Source organism: Mastigoproctus giganteus, chromosome 9 (assembly GCF_048544385.1).
Source record: "Mastigoproctus giganteus isolate SK-2022 chromosome 9, ASM4854438v1, whole genome shotgun sequence".
Taxonomy (NCBI): Eukaryota; Metazoa; Arthropoda; class Arachnida; order Uropygi; family Thelyphonidae; genus Mastigoproctus; species Mastigoproctus giganteus.
Window position 1 is genome coordinate 92,606,618 of NC_143583.1, and position 21,334 is coordinate 92,627,951.

Here is a 21,334-nt window from a genome sequence, read left to right on the forward strand (position 1 = left end):
AACCACAGCTAATCTCATACAGTTCAAGAAAGCTAGAGCTAAATCTCGTCACATACAACGAATAAGCAAAAAAGAGACATGGTCAGATCATCCATGAAAACTCGCTCCCACCCAAAAATATGGTGGAATGAAGCCTGTAGCAATGCGAAAAAAGAGAAGAATAGATACTGGAACTTATTTCGTAAATACCCAACCACAGCTAATCTCATACAGTTCAAGAAAGCTAGAGCTAAATCTCGTCACATACAACGAATAAGCAAAAAAGAGACATGGTCTAAATATGCTTCCTCTATAAACAGGACCACAAATATCAGAACTGTTTGGACTAAAGTTTGAAGAATCAATGGAAAATATCCACCTATAACCACTCCGATAATATATCTAAAAGGCAAAGAAATCTGCAATCCTCTCGATATTTCTAATACATTAGGTGAAACCTTTGAAAAAATCTCCGCTGTAACCACATTTGAGCCAAGTTTCCAGGCACATAAAATACAAGCAGAAAAGTATAATCTGAATTTCAGTACTTCACGACAGCATCCATATAATGTACCCCTTACCATGGCAGAGTTACGTAGCGCACTTGCAAGATCCAAAAATAGTGCTGCTGGCCCTGATGGAGTGTACTATGCCATGATATATCACTTGAGTGAAGAATCCCTTTCTGCTCTGCTAAAACTGTATAATAGAATCTTTGGCAAAGACTACTACCCTACCAGTTGGCATCATTCTATTGTATTAGCTTTCCCAAAACCAGGAAAAGACCATTCAGATCCAACAAATTACCGACCGATAGCGTTAACTAGTTGTATAGGAAAAGCATTAGAAAAAATAATTAATGCCAATTATATCAATGACAAATCATATCAATGGCATTAATTAAAAATAATTAATGCCATTGATATGATTCCTAGAGACTGAATGCATTCTAAGTCAAAATCAATATGGATTTCGAAGAACTAGATCAACACTTGACCTTATGGTCAAAGCTGAAGGAAACATCCGAAATGCATTTCTCAGGAACGAACACCTAGTGATGATACGTCTTGACATCGAAAAAGCTTTTGATACAACCTGGCGGTATGGAATTCTTCACGATCTCTATGAATCCGGTATTCGTGGTCATCTTCCAAAATTTATGCAGAATTTTTTGAGCAATAGGACCTTTCAGGTACGATTTCACTCTGCTCTCTCACAAACATTTGTGCAAGAAGAGGGAGTCCCTCAGTGTTCTGTGCTTAGTGCCACGCTCTTCTCTCTCAGGATTAATTCCATTACAAAATGTATTCCCGACACAGTTGAAACTTATCTGTATGCCGAAGATCTGGCAATCTCAAGCCACTCACAAAACATGCGTTTCATTGAAAAGCAGCTCAAGGTACAATTAACAAGCTTGTTCAGTGGGCCAAAAATAATGGATACAGACTTTCAAAACAAAAAACAACAGCAATTCATTTTTGCCGTAAATGGAATTTACATCCAGATCCCGATTTACATCTTGATTCTCATCCAATTTCTTTTCAACAGAGTATTAGCTTTCTTGGACTAATTCTGGATAGAAAACTTAGTTTCTTAGAGCATATTAAACATATTCGTACAACCTGTCTAAAGAAGCTGAATCTCCTCAGGGCAATTTCCACTATGTCATGGGGTGCAGATCAGTACATGCTGCTGCACTTATACCGGTCGCTCATAAGATCCAAACTAGACTATGGATCACCTGCATATGCCTCAGCTAGAGAAAGTGTATTAAAATGGCTTGACCCAGTACATCACAATGCCCTCCGAATCGCACTGGGAGCTTTTCGTACATCGCCAGTACAGAGTCTCTATACGGAAGCACATGAATCACCCCTATTTCTTCGTCGGCAAGCTCTGTTATTAAGTTATGCAGCAAAAATCAGAAGTTTCCCACATCATCCTATAAAACAGTATTTATTCACCCCAAAATGGCATAATTTGTACCAAAATAAACCTTTGCAGAATAAACCATGTGGAATTAGATTACAAAGCATAACTATGTGCAGGGAACTAAATATGAATGACATAATTCTAGATATTAGCACAGCTATGCCACCATGGCAAATACCCTTGGCCAATGTTGACCAACATTTCCAACAATGGGGAAAGAATGCACTTCCAAATTTCAGTATTCAGCAGATCCATGCAACTCACTCTTTTCAGTTCTCTAGTTTTACCCAAATTTACACTGATGGTTCCAAGACAGATAGTAAAGTTGGAACAGCTGCAGTTCTACCAAACAATACAATATCCCAGCAGCTCCCTTTGGAGTACAGTATTTACACTGCAGAACTATATGCCGTCCTGATGGCTCTAGACAATGTAAAACAGTCATTATATCCTCAAACTATTATCTACACCGATTCCTTTAGTGCTGTATCTGCTCTTCAGTGTAAATTTCCTTCCAGTCATCCGTTTCTACAACAAATTCAAACCAAGTTAGTGCAGCTTCTTGCAAACAGGTAAAATTAATTTTCTGTTGGATACCTGGGCACTCTGGAATCAGAGGAAACGAACAAGCGGATCGTGCAGCCAAGAATGCCAGTCACATAAAATCAGACATGCAGATACCTTACGCAGATTTTAAAATGCATCATACATACCAGTGTTAGAAAAAAATGGCTATCCATTTGGCAGGGAGAAAAAAGCAATAAGCTTTTTCAGATTAAAAACGATCACAAGAAGTGGCTATCAAGCCTAAGAGGCAATAGAAAGGAAGAAGTAGTACTTGCTAGAATTCGAATAGGACATACTCACCTAACTCATAGTTATTTACTCACTCAGGATGACCCTCCACTATGCAGCAACTGTCAAACTCAACTCACAGTAAACCACTTGATCATTGAATGCCCATTATATCTGAGAGAACGAAAAACAGCTTTCTCTTCACATCTATATTCTTCTAATAAACTTACCTTACAACAGATTCTTGGAGACCGACAAGATATTAATGATGTTTTTACCTTCCTCAAATTGATAAACAAATATCACCTGATCTGAATACTTTTATTTAATATAACAATCATGTATCAAATAAGATTGAAATAGGTGCATTATGGCCTTAGTAGCCCTTGCACCAATAAATCCAACAAACAACAACAACAGCATCCAGTTCCTTTGTGACCACATCTTAGTATCCATTAAAATTGATCAGACAAGACTTCCCTTTGACAAACCCATGCTGTGTCCGAGCTATAACTGAAGTCTTGTCTAGATGATCTTACTTGAAGATGTAGAGGCAAAATACTCATTTAGTTTGTTAGCTACCTGAGCAGGATCATTAACAGTTGAACCATCGATACAAGGTGCTTCTTTAAACAGTGCCTCCATTAATTTCCCTGGAACAGAAGTTAAACTAACAGGTCTGTAATTACTTGTGTTGCCCATTGATCATTCTTTGTGAATTGGGGTCACATCTGCACATCTCCAGTCTGTGTGTATCTCTCCTGAGTCCAAGAAAGCTCTCAATATTATGGCTAAGTGTTTGCTTACTTCCTTTGATGCCTCCTTTAATATAACTGGATAAATCCCATCCACCCCAGGTGCCTTTCTCATATTTATCTTCAACAATTTCTCCTCCACTTTGATCTCAATTATTACAAAATCATCTTGCTCTCTGCCAGAGTTTAATTCACCTCTGGTATCACCTCCTCCCCGAATAACTCCTCATGTGTGAATGTAGATGCAAAATACTCATTTAGTTTGTTAGCTACCTGAGCAGGATCATTTACAGTCGAACCATCGATATCAAGTGGACCAATCTGATTCATCCCCTTCCTTCTAGAGTTTACATAAGTAAAGAACTCTTTGCTGTTTTTCTTTGCATCTTTTGCCAAGTATTTCTCATAATCTGCCTTCGCCTGCCTAACCTCCTTTGTGACTTGGTTATAGACCAGCTTATATCTATCATAGTCTTTCATGTCATCTGTTAATTTATATGTATCCCATGCATTTTTCTTCTCTGCCACCATGTCTCATTAGTTCATCTGACATCCATTTAGGTCTAAACCTTGAACAATATTTCTTAGTTGTTATGAAAAGCCTAGTAACTTCCAAGATTAATTCTTTGAATTCTTCCCATTTTGAATATGCTGTTGGTAACATCATCAGTTGTTCCCACTGTATAGAATTTAAATACTGTCTCAGTCTACTGTAGTCACCTTTACAAAAGCAAAAACGCTTCCCTTTACCCCTGATGGTAGTTACCTCTTTGAGTAAATCCCATTTTAGCACTCTGTAATCACTGCCACCTAGTGGTTCCTTTATCTGCAGATACTTAATGCATGAAGAATCACTACTGATAATCAGTTCAAGAGTATTACTCCCTCTAATTGCCTCCCACACATGCTGCTGTATAAAAAATTTATCCAATAAATCCACAAAAGCCTTGCTAGTGTGTGAGTGACCAACCCACAAATTCCAGTCATTATCTTGGAAATTAAAATCCCTCATTATAAGACACTCTGATTTACTGGCCCACTCTATTTCTCCGTACAGTTGTTTATTATACTCATCAGAGTCATTAGGCCTATAATACACTCCTACTTTCAATTTTTTTTTCCTAGTGCTTATGTCACACCAAACTGACTCATCACTGCACTGTCCAGCCATGCCGACTGGCTGTACTTCCTTGGATTTTATGTGTTTTTTAACTAATAGCATAACCCCTCCTCCCTTTCTATCCTGTCTATCCTTCCTGTACACACTGGACTCCCCAAATTCCAGTTCTGCATTCCTTACATCAGTATGACACCATGTCTCTGATATTCCAACAATATCTGCCTTTCATGTTTTGACCAACACCTCAAATTCATCAATTTTTTTTACCTAACTCCTAGCATTGGTGTACACGCAAGTATACATGCACTGTTCCTATTCTTAGCTACCCTAACACAGCCCATGTATTTATTTGTTCCAAAATGACTCTTAGCAGTCTCTGAAATCCCCTACACCTTGTTTTCCAGGCTGCTGCTCATTTCAATAGAAGCAGTGCAAGAATCATTTTCACCTCTGCCAGCGGCTACTGTTAATCTATTAGTCCGTGTATCCCCACAAGCTATCAGTTTTCCGACCCACCTAACACTGCCTCGATAGCATCAGCAAACATTCTTGCACCCTTTCTATTTAAATGTATGCCATCCCCGTATAAGCAGTCTCTCCTGTTAACAAGCACAGACCTGGCTGAGAAAAATTCTACCCCTTGGGCCTTGCACAATCTCTTCAAGGCTGAATTGATCGACAAGGCTCTCATCATATATTCCCTTTTATCGTGTTTGGGTAGAATTGCAGACACTTTAAAATTCAACCCTATCTCATGGCTTTTTTTTTAACATTGATCTGTACTTGTTAAGTAATTCCGCTGGTCTCCTACTCTTAATATCATTAGTGCCAATGTGTACAACAATATCACCTTTTGTGCCCTTAAAAAATTATATCTGCTCTACAGCGTCATCAACCTTTGCCTCTGGTAGACATACCCTGGTCCCTCCTTCCCGCCGTTTTAACTCAATACAAAAATGGCTTCTTTAGACGCTGCATGTTATCAGTAGTGGCAGTAGAAGTCATTTTGCTCTCAGGTTAAAACAGCGGGAAGGGTGGATAAACACCCTAAGAAGACTGAGTCAGTCTGGAGGGTGCACCCATAAGTAAATTTTTTCAGCCGTGAAGGCATTACACTCATTAACTCCAATAATCTGATTTTAATAATAAGAAAAAACTAATCAATACAAAGTTATCAATTTCTACTGCCACCTCTGATAATGCACACCACCTGTTTATCGAGAATGCAGGTAGAAACCGCAGTAGCAGGAAACGATTTTTACCCAGTAAGTTTTCCCGAAGTTTCCCGTGGTTTTCATGTTGGCTTTCTTTACCTTCGCCATTATTATTTTTTGAATTAAAATTAATAACTAAAATAAACAAATAAAAGTAACCAACAGGTAAATCATCTTATTTCTAATTTTTTCAGTATTTAAACAAGCAAAAGAGAAAAAAATTGTGAAATGCACAATGCATAGATTACGTAAAATAATAAATTTCAGAAGTACAGTAAGAAATTTACATTGAGAAAGTGATGGGTTTTTTCCCCACGTATTTGGATCAAAGATAAGCTGTGTAATATATCATTCACAAATTATGTCTTTCTGTTCTTTTATCCATCCTGCAGTAATATGATTTGATTCCTACCATTCCAAACCTGACTACTGCCCACACTATAGTTACCTACAAGTGGCAGGTGCCCTCTGCACCAGCACTACAAAATATTGTTTCTCACCCAGGCATCATTCAAGTTTGTGCTAACCTCAAGGTGTGGCTTTGTTGTAGGCCAATCAGTTTTTGGTGAATATTACTAACAGACTTGCAGATATGTTCTTATAATGTTTTAGCAATATTTTTGATCTTTATTCAAATCAGTGAACATTTCATGACAATAACAGCAGTGGTTAGAGAATAGGTGGTTTCTGCATGGAAAATGATATCCTGCCTTGTGTTATGATTCTTGTTAAGAACTTGTTCAAGTTTTGTTATTAAAATCAGAGCAGTCCTTCATTTATTGAGACCTGCTGTAAATACAAGCATGCGGTAATTAGTTAATCTTGCTTGAATTTACATTTAAAATACCGAAGAATGTTTATGAAGTTTCAGTTACTCCATATTATGAATGACTTAATTTAAATTTCCAAGACCATTAAAAATTAAAAAAAAACAGAAAAAAATAGTGAAATTCAAACCTAAATTTTTTACAAAAATACAGTGATTAGCTAGTTTATTAGTTCATTGAGCTACTAGCCCTGTAGCCTTTTGAATAACCTGAAATTGTCAGGGCACAGACTGCATATGGTGCCAAAAGCATTCTGTAGGGATGCAAACTGGATTTCGTTGGTAGACCCTTGCTGTGTAGATGATGCAATAGTGATGGCAGAAAGTGAAAATGATTTGCAAAGAATGCCGCAGATTTTAATTAAAAAAAAAAAAAAAAAGCAAAAGTATATAATGTGGAAATATTCACAAATAAAACAAAGGGCCTAACAACAGCAAAAGAGCCACTGAGATCTAAATTAGAATTAAAAGAGAAAATGATGGAACAAATAATGAAATTTAACTAGCAATGCAGATAAATAGTACAGGAATAACTCAAGAAGAAGTAGAAGAGCAAGCACTAAAAGCACATTGAATATCGGAGGGGGGGGTTAAATAATATAATTTTGAACATTAATTAGGATGTTAAAGTTAAAATATATACGTATAATAACATATACAACTGAAATAAGAGGCACAACAGCAAAAATAAAACAAATAAATGAAACTACAGAAATGAAAACACTAAGAAAAATAACTAATAAAACATTAAGAGATAAGTTAAAAGTGAGGAAATCAGGAAATGCTGTAAAATGCAACCTATTACTGTGTGGATATGTAATAGGAAAAAGGATGGGAAAAACATATAGATAGTATGAATGATGACAGTTGGACAAAAATATTAAGAACCAGAGCCCCATAATCAAAAGAATTAGAGGAGGACCAATAAGAAGATGGAAAGATGATCTGTCCTAAATCCAACAAGTGGTGCTTAATGGGAAAAGAGTGAAGTTTTATAGCAAGCATATTTGAAACCAGTTAACAGCTATCCAAAGATATGGATTTATGGAAAAAAAACAAAAGTCTGAGACAAATGAAATCTAAAGACCACCTTTAAACATATGAAATGTAATATTCAGTTGTATGCATCATCAGAGAAATTAAACAACTTACATTAATTTTTTATAAATTTGTTCAGTGTAATGTTTATCAATATTATAAATTGTTTTTCAACACGTGTTCTTAATCCTAGCTAACCATCACATGGGCATGTTTTGTTAAGCAATTTTTTAAAGCATTTCATTGCAGTTGTATACATACATTAGCAGAATTTTAAGACTTAATGAGTTTCCTCAGTAGCTTTAAGAATAACTATTAAGTTAGCATTCTAAAACAACATAAGTATGTGATATAGTTTAACAAAGGATTGCCACTTGTTATTTCTATTTGCCCTGAATTCAGTGTAGTGTTTTCATATTTTGTTGAAGACAAGCATTTTGAATCAAGTATTGTTATTCTGGACATGCTATATTCCACTGTTAGTTATACAATTATTCAGTTTTGACTTTTACTAAACAAAGACATACCTTAGCAGTGGTACTTGTAACTTGTGTTCTCACACTTCTTAGTGTTGAGTTCTGGAACTTTTTTCTTTTTCATAATTCTCTTCTACTTAGTGTGATTTGTATTTTATCTCAGATTCCTTTGGCAGTTTTTAAGGATTCATGGGGGTGGTCTTTAAAAGAGGATTCATATTGTGATTCTCAGTATAATTCATTTAGTCCTAGCTTCAAAATTTGATTCATATGTTGTGTCTGCAGGAGTTTCAAAGTAATCTCAGTTTATGTTCATCCCTACTTGTTGAAATTCATATCAGTAGAACAGCAAGATGACAGTGAGACACCTGATTCCTCTAGAGATTTTATAATTCCCTTTGAGTAAGGCAAGTTCAGCTCACATGTATAGAAAGATACATTTTTTTTTCTTTCCTTGGTGAGTGTGATATGTGTAATTTTAAATTCATTTGTCATTCAGATTTTTTAGATTTGTATACTGTAATTACAGATTGATTGTGACATTATATAAGGATACATTTAGTTCTTTCAATGAAATTTTGATTTGTAATTCAAGTTACCTAAATATATTTGTACATTTCCTAGGCCACATTTCATTTTCAAGCCAGTCAGTGTAAGGAAGATGACTGCATTATTTTGGATGATAGTAGAAAAGCCAGAAAACCGATGGAATTAATATTGGCAAACAGTTTAAATTGCCAATATGGGAACAGTGTCTGAAAACAATGAGGGTTGGAGAAGTTGCAAAGTTTATCATCCAGAAGAATGTAAGCTGATGCAATGAACTGAAATGTACAGTATTAAATATTTTTATTACTTACGTGTAATTACCTAATTATTTGTTAATCATTTAAAATGTTAAGTCTATCGAAAGTAATGTTTTCAAATTCCATTTCTATTATAAACTATAATATACTACTCTCCATAATTTGTGCACATAAAATTTATATACAAAACCAGGTTTTATTACTGAATACACTTCCTTCCATTAAATGGAAACTTTTATTAAACTATGAGGAGTGATAAAAAGCCTAATTGTACGTAAAGTATAATTGAATATTGTATTGCTAGCATATAAAAATATAACTTTTTTTTTTTTTTTTTGGCGCCTCCGTAGCCAGGTGGGCAGGAGCAGCGGTGCGTAGCACATGCTTCTTGATTAGACCAGGGTTTGAGCCCATACCCACCAAATACGGAGGATGCAGTAAGGTCAGGGAATGACCACTGCATATCCCCGGAGCAATATGGCCTTAGTTGCTAATGCTCCTAAAAACCAAAAAAAACAAACAATAACTCTTTTTAGAATTTTGACCAGAGTTTTTTTTTTACAGACCTATTTTTTTATAGGTCATTATAATTGCAGAGGGTACTGATTTTTGAAAAAGGGAGCCAAACAAGTTATGTGGTGCAGATATTTGCTAAAGGAAAAATTAACTCCAGCTGAGATCAAGAGAGATATGGTTGATGCTTTGGGTGACATTTATGGTGTAGATAGGCTGCTAGAACAGCTGGAGTTCTGTCAATGTTATAGAGAAACTTTGTCTGCAAGGACATAGAGATGATTATTCCATTGTATAAAGCAGTGGTTAGGCCACATCTAGAACATTGCATACATATTTGGAAACTTCATTTTAGATATGTAGATCCGTTGGAAAAAAGACAGAGAGAGTAGCAAAATTAGTTGGAGATTGTGGGGAGAACAAAAGGATATTCTTATCAAGGAAAGGATCAAGTAGTAAACTAAATGGTGAATGTTATCTTTACACACGCACACACGCACGTGTTTGGACTGGTTCTAAAATTTAAAAAGCATAGGGGGATTATAGATGCACAATTCAGAAGAACAGTGCTCTGAAAGTATCTATAGAAAAGTCATGCAGCAAAAACAGAACGTCTATGAGACAGAGTGTAAAAGGCTTTGTAAGAAACAGTTCATTAATTAATCTGACTGCCATTTTTTTGAATGGAGTCAAAAAGTTTGAGAGAGGTTTGGGGGAATTACCCCAGATGTGGATAAAATAATCCATGTTAGGACAGATTTGGGATTTGTATAGGGTGATTATAATTATAGGGCAAGTAGTTGTTTAAAAGGATTGTAATGCCAAGAGTGAAAAAAAAGGAAGCGCTCAATTTTTTTGATGAGGAGGAAGCAATATTTGTGATGTGCTTATGCTGAGAGAGATTAGAAGTCAGGATAATCCCTAATAGGGATGTGTAACCTTGTCTAGAAATCAGGTTGTCATTGAAGAAGAGCATAGGAGCAGTAGACTCTTTTTTTGTAAGAAATAAGACAGGGTTGAAGTTAAATAACTTTTCTTTACAACACTAGAGAATTACTTGGAGATCAGCATTTTAAGGAATTGGTAGTACATATCTGAGAAGTTGAGGCTGTTTGTGGAACAGGTTAAGATTTCTCAGATTGGAAGGTGCAATGTAGTGTGCTGTCATCAGCTAAACTATGGATAGAATTTCCATTTAGTGGGAGAAGATCATTAATATACAAGAGGAGAAGAATGGGAAAAAGAACTGAACTTTGAGGAATACCGGCATTAGTGGAGAGCAGGCAGGTTCAATTAGCGCGAGACTCGAATTAACGAGGTTTATATTTAACTACCAATTTTCGATTAGCGTGGTATTGGCCTAAAGAAATTACCGTGGTTTGGCCTAAAGAAACTGCAGCTGTGATGCTACGAAAGTCAGTACTAAGCTACGAATGTAAATACACTGGTAAAGTATGCATAACATTAGAGAACATTTATAGAAACATTGCTTGTTTTCTTAGTGAGCGTGCAGCTCTGTTCACAAAAAGGAGTTACTGTTTATTTCGCATCACGTCATACCTTCTCCATCGAGAAGCGTTATCGAGAAATAAACAAAAATGAACACAAGATACAGTGTGGGAAGCTAATTTGTTTTTCTACCATAAGAAAATAAAAAGGAAACGGATTATTTCAAACATTTATTATTACAACAATTGAAATATTTTCTAACATTATGCACTCTGAAGGACATCACCAGCTGCACTGCATTTATTGTGTACATGCAGATTAGTTGCTTTCAGTTGTTCTTGCGTTGTGTGTTAAGACTCCTGTATATCTCCCGCCATTAATTACTGTACATACTAATCAATTACATTAATTTCTATTAAATTTTTTATATATTACATAATTATTAACTATTGATAAAAGGAAAAGTGTATCTGATAGTGCCTCTGGTAAAAATAAAAGAAAAGTGATAACGTTAGATGAAAAAATTGAAGTCATAAAAAGATTTGAAAATGTTGAGAGTAAAATACAAATTTCTTGACATCTTGGAATGCCTGAATCAATAGTTTGGATGATTTTAAGTAAAGCCAGTGCATATAAGGAAAAAGGTAAGCTTGCTTCATTGTCAGCGCACACACACACACAAACCACAAGAAATAGAAGTGTTATGATGATTGAGATGGAACATCTTTTAGCCATTCAGATAGAAGACTGCAATCAAAAAAGAATTCCAATCTGCACAATGACCATAAAAACAAAAGCTTTGAGTATTTTTGCAATGTTAAAGAAAAAGTTGACAATAGAAAACTTGGGTAGAGCAGTAACTGAAGAAAATGTTCAAGCAAGTTCTTCAAAAGAAAAAGTGATTGAAGTGGAAACAGAAGAAAATTTCACTGCCAGTAAAGGCTGGTTTGATTGTTTTAAGAAAAGAACAGGACTGCACGATGTTGCATTGACTGGAGAAGCGGCAAGTGCAGATAAAGATGCAGCCACAAAATATCCTGAAATTTTAAATAAAATTGTTGATGACGGCAGCTACACAGATCAAAAAATATTTAATGTTGATGAAACGGGCCTTTTTTGGAAACGAATGCCAAAAAAAACTTTTCTAGCAAAAAAAGAAAAGGCTCAACCAGGCTATAAAGTTTCCAAAGATAGAATAACACTTTTATTGGGAGGCAATGCAGAAGGCAATTTGAAATTAAAACCCATGGTTATCTGTAGAAATGAAACTCCCAGATCTTTCGGTAAAGGTTTTAATAAAGCAAGCCTACCTGTTGTTTGGCGCTCTAGAAAAAGCTTTCTATTTGAAAGCTTTTTCAAATAGAAAAAGCTTTCTTTGAAGAGTGGTTCACTAGCTATTTTTTTCCGAAAGTTAAGGCCTACTGTGAAGAAAATAATCTTGCATTCAAAATTTTATTAATTTTAGACAATGCCCAGGGCCACCCACCAGCATTTTCTGATTTGTGTGAAAACGTGAAAGTTATTTTTTTACCTCCAAATACAACAAGTCTTTTGCAGCCTATGGATCAAGGCATAATCACTACTTTTAAGGCCTATTATTTACGCAGAACATTTGCGCAAGTAATTGAAGCAACAACTGGAAATGGTGCAGTTTCTTTAGTTGAATTTTGGAGAAATTACAACATCAGGAAAGCAATAGACAATATTCATGAGTCATGGTCTGAAGTCATGGTCAGCAATATGAGAGCAGTTTGAAAGCATATTTTGCTACATTGTGCAAATGATTTCTGTAGTTTCACTCATGTCAACACTGTTATTGATGATATAGCAGATATTGGAAGAGATCTAGGCTTTGATGAAATCGACAACAGTGATGTTCGCGAATTGCCGGAATCACATTCAGAACAATTAAGCGACTCTGACCTCCTTGATGAACAACAAGCATATAACGAGGTGGAAATTTGCGAGGAAGAAAATGTTCAAGAAAAGAACTTGAAGGAATATTTCACACAGCTGAAAATTTGAAACAACTAATCATGGATGCAGACCCAGATATCAAGTGCAGTATGCAAATTTGCAGGAACATTGAAAAAGATGTGTATCCATACAAGCAAATTTACGATGAAAGGAAGAAAGAAAAGTCTGTGCAAACCTGCCTTTTGAAATATTTTACAAAAAAATAAAGTGTTATATATTGTAATTTTTTAATTTCAATAAACTTTTGATTACTGTACTGCAAATATTTATAATTACCTTTTGCTTTTATACTGGCCTCCGTAGCCGAGTGGTCAGGAGCGGGAGTGCAGTAGCACACGCTTTCTAAGTAGAACGGGGTTCAAGCCCCCGACTGCTGAATATGGTCGATCTGCCAACCCGCACTGGACCAGCGTGACAGATTATGGTCCATTTCCCTTAGCTTAAATTGTTGAGGAGGCTTCCATCCTGCAGTGGGTTGATAATGGCTGCACTTTACCTTTTACATTAAATTGCCATAAAAAAACATATTTTTAAAAATATTTATTGGTATATTGTAGGTCTTGGAACGAATTAGACTATTTTGTATTGATTATTAACTTCGATTAGCACGATTTCGCATAGTGCACTATTTTTGCAGAACCAATTAATCGCGCTAATCGAGTGTTTCTTGTATACCCAAATGTAAAAAATAGTCAGCACACCACAAGACAGCATCTTGTTTAGATGACTTTTATGCCAAACACTGTTAAAAGCCTTAAAAAATATCAAGAGCAACTGATTGAGTTTCTCAAAATTTTTCAACCAAATTTATCCAGACATGAGTAACAAGCCAATATATCAACAGTGGATCAACACTAGTGCAATCCATATTGGTGATCATTAATCAGATGGAAAGTTGCAATTTAATTTTAAGAGTTTGTGGTTGTTGGATATCTTCATACTTTGGAAAGAGTAGAGGGAAGAGAAGTGCAATTGGGTGATAATACATGGGCTATGTTGGAGAAACTAAGAGTAAGAACAGGTGCATGTATATTTGCACATACAGTAATTCTAGAAGCATAATAAATAAATTTGATAAATTTGAAGTACTGATTAAGTCATCAAATGCAGACATTGTAGGGATTAGAAAATGTGAATTGGAATATTATCAGTTTGGCTGAAACAAGAAGAAATGAATCACTTATAAGTTTAGCAAGTGGAAATCTGCTGTACACCAATCGAAACAGTGAAAGGAGTGAAGGTGGAGTTGGGTTTCTGGTCCATAAAGATTTTAAAAACAACATTTTGGAATTCAAAAATACATCACCAAGGGTGTCAAGACTAATACTCAAGATTTCTAAGAGGTACAAGCTAAAGATTATAATGATTTATGCACCAACATCGAGCCATGATGATGAAGAGGTTGAAGAAATGTACACTGAAATTGAGAGTCTTCTAGATAATCAGAAAACCCACTACACTACTATTATGGGGGACTTCAATGCTAAGGTTGGAAAAAGGCAAAACAGTGCAGAAAGTGGAACTATAGGAAATTTTGGAATTGGTGAAAGAAATAAAAGAGGTGAAAGACTTGTGGAATTTGCAGAATCTCAAGTATTGTCAGTAATGAACACTTTTTTCAAGAAAAGGGTGAACAGAAAGTGGACATGGAAGAGTCCAAATGGATTAACAACTAATGAAATCAACTTCATCCTCACTAACAGAACATATATTGTGAATGATGTTACTGTCCTGAATAAGGTAAATGTTGGAAGTGATCACAGAATGGTAAGATGTACACTTGATATAGATGTAGGAAAGGAAAGGAAAAAACTGACTTGAGTAAATAATACAAAGGTCTTTGAGATAACAGAGGAGGAGAAAAAGCAGTATGTACTGGAACTTAAGGACAAGTTTGAGCTTCTGCAGACTGCTCAGGACCAAGATATCGACGAGGAATATTACAACTTTCTGAAAGTGATAAAGCCCAAGAAACCTATAGGGAAAAAGAAATCCAAAGAAGAAAAAATTAGTCAAGAAACACTTGTCGTGATGAACCGAAGACGACAAATGAAGAGCAAGAAAAACACTGACAGGGAGAAAATTGAGTATACTGAGTTATGCAAAACCATTAGAAAAAGACTCAGAGAGGATATAAGAAGATTTAACACAAGAAAAGTAGAACTAGCATTAAGGGAAAACAAAGGATTTAAATCAGCAGCCAGGAGCAGTAATACAGAAAGACAAATGATACTGAAACTGAAGAATAGCGATGGTGTACTTATAAACAGCAGAGAAGGCATAATTCAAATAGCAGAAGACTACTATAGAGAATTATACAAGGAGCGAGGGAATGATGCCAGCAGTGGGGAAGATGGATTGCAAAGTAGCAACACATACGACATACCCGATATTCTTCCTGTGAGGTAGAACATGCATTGAAGAAAATGAAGAATCAGAAAGCCCCGCAGGAAGATGAAGTTACTGTAGAATTGTTAAAATTGGGAGGAAGAGACATAACAAAAAAACTGGCAAGGCTCTTTACAAAGTGCATTAGAAAAGGTGTGACGCCTAAGCAGTGGAATAATGCAATCATAGTTTTGCTGAAATCGAAAATCAAGAAATGAGTTTGACAAGGAGACACAATATCTCCGAAGCTGTTTACTGCTGCCCTTGAGGAAGCTTTCAGAAGATTAGATTGGTCGCAGAAAGGAGTCAATGTGAACGGAGAGTACCTAAACCATTTACGATTTGCAGATGACATTGTGGTCATAAGCCACGATCCCAAAGAATTAGAGGAAAATCTTAATCAGTTATGCACAGTTAGTAAGGATTTTGGACTAAAGATGAATATGGCTAAAACCAAAATAATGATGAACAAGTATGCCACAGGAAAGGGAAATAATGATTGAAGGAGCAGTAATTGAAAAGGTGGAGTCATATATTTATCTTGGACAAGTTATTAGCTATAATAATGATAAATGGCTGGAACTCAAGAGAAGAATAAATTTTGGATGGATAGCATTCAGGAAATATAGTCACTTACTGAAGAGCAATATCCCAGTTTGTCTGAAACGTAAAATAATGAACAAATGTATACTATCCACCATGACTTATTGAAGTGAAACTTGGGCACTCACCAAAAGAATGGAAGAGATGCTGAGAACTACACAGCGAAGAATGGAAGAGATGCTGAGAACTACACAGCGAAGAATGGAACGAATTATATTGGGAATCAGACTGTTAGATAAGAAGAGAAACAGATGGATTAGGCAGCAAACTCAAGTAAAGGACATTCTTATCAAAACTGAAGAACTAAAATGGTCTTGGGCAGGACACATAGCTCGAAGACATGATGACAGATAGACTAAGAAAATAACAGAATGGTACCCAAGAGGAGCTAGAAGAAAACCTGGAAGACAAAGGCGGAGATGGATAGATGAAATTCATGAGTTTTTGGTAGTAGATGGATGGCCAATTCTTAAAACAGAAGGAACTGGAAAATTGCTGGAGAGGCCTTCATCCTGCAGTGGATTGAAAATGGCTGATGATGAAGAAGGTATGCAGAATTTGAATATGGGGTGTACAATGTGAAGCATTCAGACAAGAGGGGGAAGGAATTTTGCTCTTAGTTAAGAAGCATATTAAATCTAAGACAGTGCATTCTGTTGACATGGGTGGCCAGTGCTATGTTGAGCCATAACCAGTGGGAAAGCAAAAATGAGAGTAGGAGTGTGTTATAGGCCTAATAACTGATGAGTACAACAAACAAGTGTACAGAGAAAAAGGGTGGGCCGGCAAATCATATTGTCTTATAATGGAGGATTTTAACTTTTCAGATATTAACTAGAACTTGTGGATTAGTCACTCATGTATTAGCAAGATATTAGTGGATTTTTTTTTTTTTTTTTTTATGAGAACCCCAAACACGAGAGGTATTATAACCTATAGTACTTAGTACCGTGCTTGGGTTGGAGGTTGAGAAGACGAAAGAAGATATTTGTTGATATTGGACTTGAACTTCTGTAGATTGTAATTTTCAGGAAATACGTATGAAGGGAGGTTGTTCCAGAAAACGGCAGTTGAATGAATAAATGAGGAAGATGAAAAGTTGGTTCTGTGGGTTTGAAGTTGGACAGTAAATGGATGTTGGCTGGTGGCGGCACGTGTTCGGACTGTTTTGAAAGAGAGAGCGGGAATTATAGAAGCCAATTCAGAAGAACAGTGCCCATGGAAGTATCTGTAGAAGAGGCATGCAGCAGAAACAGTGCGTCTATGAGAAAGCGAGTGGAGAGACTCTGTTAGAGATGAATCATTAATTAACCTAACTGCCCTCTTCTGAATGGAATCAAGAAGCCTGAGAGAGGTTTTGGGGGCACCACCCCAGATGTGGGAACAATATTCCATGGCAGGGCGGATTTGTGATTTATACAGAGTGAGCAGCTGTTTGGGAGAAAAGTAACGCCGAGAGCGAAAGAGAAAACCAAGTTTTTTAGATGCAGAGGAAGCAATATTTGTAATGTGCTTGTGCCAAGAGAGATTAGAAGTCAGGGTAATTCCCAAAAGAGATATATCATTTTGCCTAGAAATCGGAGTGTCACTAAAGATAAGCATAGGAGCAGAAGAATCCTTTTTGCGAGATATAAGACAAGATTGAGTTTTAGAAGGGTTGAAATCAACTAAGTTGACTTTGCCCCACTGGAGAATTACCTGAAGATCGGCATTTAAGGAATTGGCAGCAGATTTTCGAGAACTTGAAGTTGATTGAGCTGGACAAGGTTTCTCAAAATGGAAAGTTGAATGCAGTGTGCTATCATCGGCAAAACTATGGATAGGATTTCCGGTCAATGGAAGAAGGTCATTGATATACAAGACGAAAAGAGTGGGGGAAAGAACTGAACCTTGGGGGACACCGGTATTAGTGGAGAAGTTAGAAAGAGAGCCATCTACCATCACCCTCAGTGAGCGATCAGAGAGAAAACTGGATAACCAATTACTAAAAACAGTTGGCAAACCATAAGATGGAAGCTTGTTTAGAAGACCTTTATGCCAAACACGATCAAAAGCCTTTGAGATGTCAAGAGCAACTACTTGTGTTTCACCGAACCTTTCCATTGAATTAGTCCATAAATGGGTAACATAAGCCAGAATATCACCAGTTGATCGACACTGACGGAATCCATACTGGCGATCGTTGATCAGACGGAAGGTTTCTAGGTAGTTTAAGAGTTGGCGGTTAATTGATTTCTCCATTACTTTAGAAAGAGTAGAAGTAATTGCAATGGGACGATAATTGGATGGGAGGGATTTGTCACCCTTTTTCGGAACTGGCTGGATATGAGCAAATTTCCAAGCAGAAGGAAAAACACCTTTGGAATAAGAAAGTGAAAAAAGGCGGCAAAGAATAGGAGTAAGTTCAGGAGCACAGGTTTTGAGAACAAGTGGAGAAATACCATCAGGACCTGGAGCTTTCTTAGCATCAAGATTCATCAAAATCCTTCTGATATCCTTTTGACGGAAGACCACAGGAGGCATTGAATGGAGCGTGTTAGGAATGGTGGGAGGTGTTTTACCAAGATCATTAATACATGTGCTCAAAGAAAAATGGGATGCTAGCAGGTCAGCTTTATCCTTGGCTGAAGTGACAACAGAACCATCTGGTTTGGACAGAGGTGGGAGCAGAGATGGGCAAAAGTTGCGGCCAATAGCTTTGGCAAGAGACCAGAATGCTCGGCTACCATTAGGGCAAGAAGCAAGTTTTCTACTCTTAGCCTGTTCAAACTCTAGTTTGGACTGATTAATAACTGCTTTACAATTGTTGCGAGCTTTGGTGTAGGCAGAAAATGAAACTGAAGAATTAGAAACAAGCCAATTACGATATGCAACGTTCTTCTCTTGGACAGCCTTAGCACATTTATTAGAAAACCAAGGTTTAGATAAAGGACGAGATTTTAAAGTGGAGTGTGGGATAAAGGATTCCATTCCTGCAAGAATAATTTCACTGACACGATCTGAGCAAACGTTGACATCAGAAGTTTTGAAACAGTAATCAGACCAAGGAAAAGAAGAAAAGAAGTCTCGCAGGTCATCCCATTTTGCATTCTTGTAATGCCAAACAATACGAGGTTGGGAATAGCCATGAGATAAAGGTTCCATTGGAGAAGAGGCAATCACCAAGTTGTGATCTGAAGTGCCTAAAGGACCTCTCACTTCAACCTTGTACTTAGAAGGGTTGTTTGTGAGAAAAAGATCAAGCGTATTGGCTGTATGATTAGGATTGTCCGGTATTCTTGTAGGTAAATGAACAATCTGTGCTAGGTCATTAGTAATTGCAAAAGCCTCAGCATCTTGACCTGCTGGGTCGGTGTGACTAGAAAACGGAAGCCAGCTGGAGTTGTGAACGTTAAAATCACCAAGGAAAATTACCTCACTGTTAGGAAAGTTGGACTGGAGAAAGTCAAGTTGCAAAGAGAGGAAGTCAAAGAGCTCCAAGTGATTAGTGGAGTTGGGAGAACGGTAGAGACAACAGATGAATTTTACACAATGAGGTAGAGAGATTTTAAGCCAGAGAAGATCAAAGAGAGGAGATTCCAAATTGCCAAGTCTCTGACAGGGAATATCAGAACGGACATATGCACAAGTACCACCTTTGAGGCGAAAGGAATCATACAGCAAATAATTTGGACATCTGAGATGAGCAGTAGTTGAATCAACGGATAACTGAGATTCAATCAGAAAAAGTACATGGGGTTTGGAAGACTGCAAGTGGATATGGACATCGTTGAGATTAGAATTGAGACCACGTATATTTGTGAAATGAATTAGGAAGTCCTTGGGAGGTTTAGATCTTTTCGCAGATAAGCTTGCTCTCTTATTTTGACAATTCATGGTGTATTCAATAGTAAGAAAAAGTGGGTAGGACATGCTGTATGAAGTAATGAAATTTTTGGATATGGCGTACATGTGGTAAGAATATACGCAGATCCTTGACATAACGTGGCCTCGACAATGCTCCCCGCATACACACTACTCGGACTCCCTCCAGTCACCATCTGGCAGAGTAGAGGTAGCAAGATTATACACTAGCTGATCCGGAAGCTTCCTAGAGAGTTACCAGTAGGTTCAGTCCGGTGTACTAACTAGCGGCCGGCCTGCGAACACCGTTTTAGAGCCGTACCCTCGAAATGTAAGGAATATTGGATCTCGCCACGACATTCATCATAACCTCAAAAATCATCAATCATACTGCATGATGGAAGAGACAGGGAAGGGTTGGCCGGAACTTAGCTCTAGAGACTAAACATGGGTTCCACCACTTCAAGCCTTCAATAAGCAAAGTGGTGGTATTTCACCGGTTGATGAGAGTCATCTACCACCTAGTACTGCCTGGTAACCTAGAGGGGCGGTGTTCCTCCATGTGGTGTGGGCGCCACACCTCAACCCCTGCTTACATTGGTTCACACCTGGGTGGTCACCCACCATGTACTTGTGCATGAAGGTTATACCAGGGATTACTAACAGTCCCACCATCATGAAGGTGCAAGCAGAGGATTTGGCTGTCATAGACCATCTGGACTTCGCCGAAATTGGGTCCACTTTGACTTGAGTGTCACCCGAATATCGGTTCCATCAGCGTTTTAGACTCCCAGGTAGCAAGAACAGCTTGTCTGGCATATCTGAGAGAATGTCTGTGACAACTTCAAGGACCCAATTGATTTATTGTAGGAAGGATTTATTGTATTTCTGTTTTCTACAGCAGCATATTAGAGAAGTAACAAAAGAAAGCAGTATTCTTGATTTGATTATCAGTAGTGAATCTTCATGCATTAAGAATCTGCAGTTAAAAGACCTACTGAGTGGTGGTAGTGATCACAGTGTACTGATAAAGGATTTCATCATCATCATCATCATCAGCCATTTTCAATCCACTGCAGGATGAAGGCCTCTCCAGCAACTTTCCAGTTGCTTCTGTTTTGAGCACTGGACATCCATTTACTACCCACAAACTCATGAATTTCATCTATCCATCTCCGCCTTTGTCTTCCAGGTTTTCTTCTAGCTCCTCTTGGATACCATTCTGTTATTTTCTTAGTCCATCTGTCATCATGTCTTCGAGCTATGTGTCCTGCCCAAGACCATTTTAGTTCTTTAGTTTTGATAAGAATGTCCTTTACTTGAGTTTGTTGCCTAATCCATGTGTTTCTCTTCTTATCTAACAGTCTTATTCCCAATATGATTCGTTCCATTCTTCGCTGTGTGGTTCTCAGCTTCTCTTCCATTCTTTTGGTGAGTGCCCAAGTTTCACTTCCATAAGTCATGGTGGGGAGTATACATTGGTCCATTATTTTACGTTTCAGACAAACTGGGATATTGCTCTTCAGTATGTGACTATATTTCCTGAATGCTATCCATCCAAAATTTATTCTTCTCTTGACTTCCAGCCATTTATCATTATTACAGCTAATAACTTGTCCC

The 21,334-nt window shown here is 37.1% G+C and overlaps 1 protein-coding gene across 2 annotated transcripts in view; it reads left to right on the plus strand.

Moving 5' to 3' along the window:
- LOC150080547 (AH receptor-interacting protein-like) overlaps positions 1–21,334 on the plus strand; it is an 84,255-nt gene that overhangs the window by 20,721 nt on the left and 42,200 nt on the right. Inside the window, exon 2 of one of the 2 annotated variants that reach the window (XM_090381077.1) lies at positions 8,760–8,966. Coding sequence is in view for 1 of the 2 variants with exons in the window: in XM_090381076.1 (XP_090237202.1) it covers positions 8,900–8,941 (42 nt within the window). In the remaining variant the exon portion in view is untranslated. The remainder of the gene's footprint in view (positions 1–8,759; positions 8,967–21,334) is intronic. The other variant, XM_090381076.1, reaches the window with a different exon arrangement.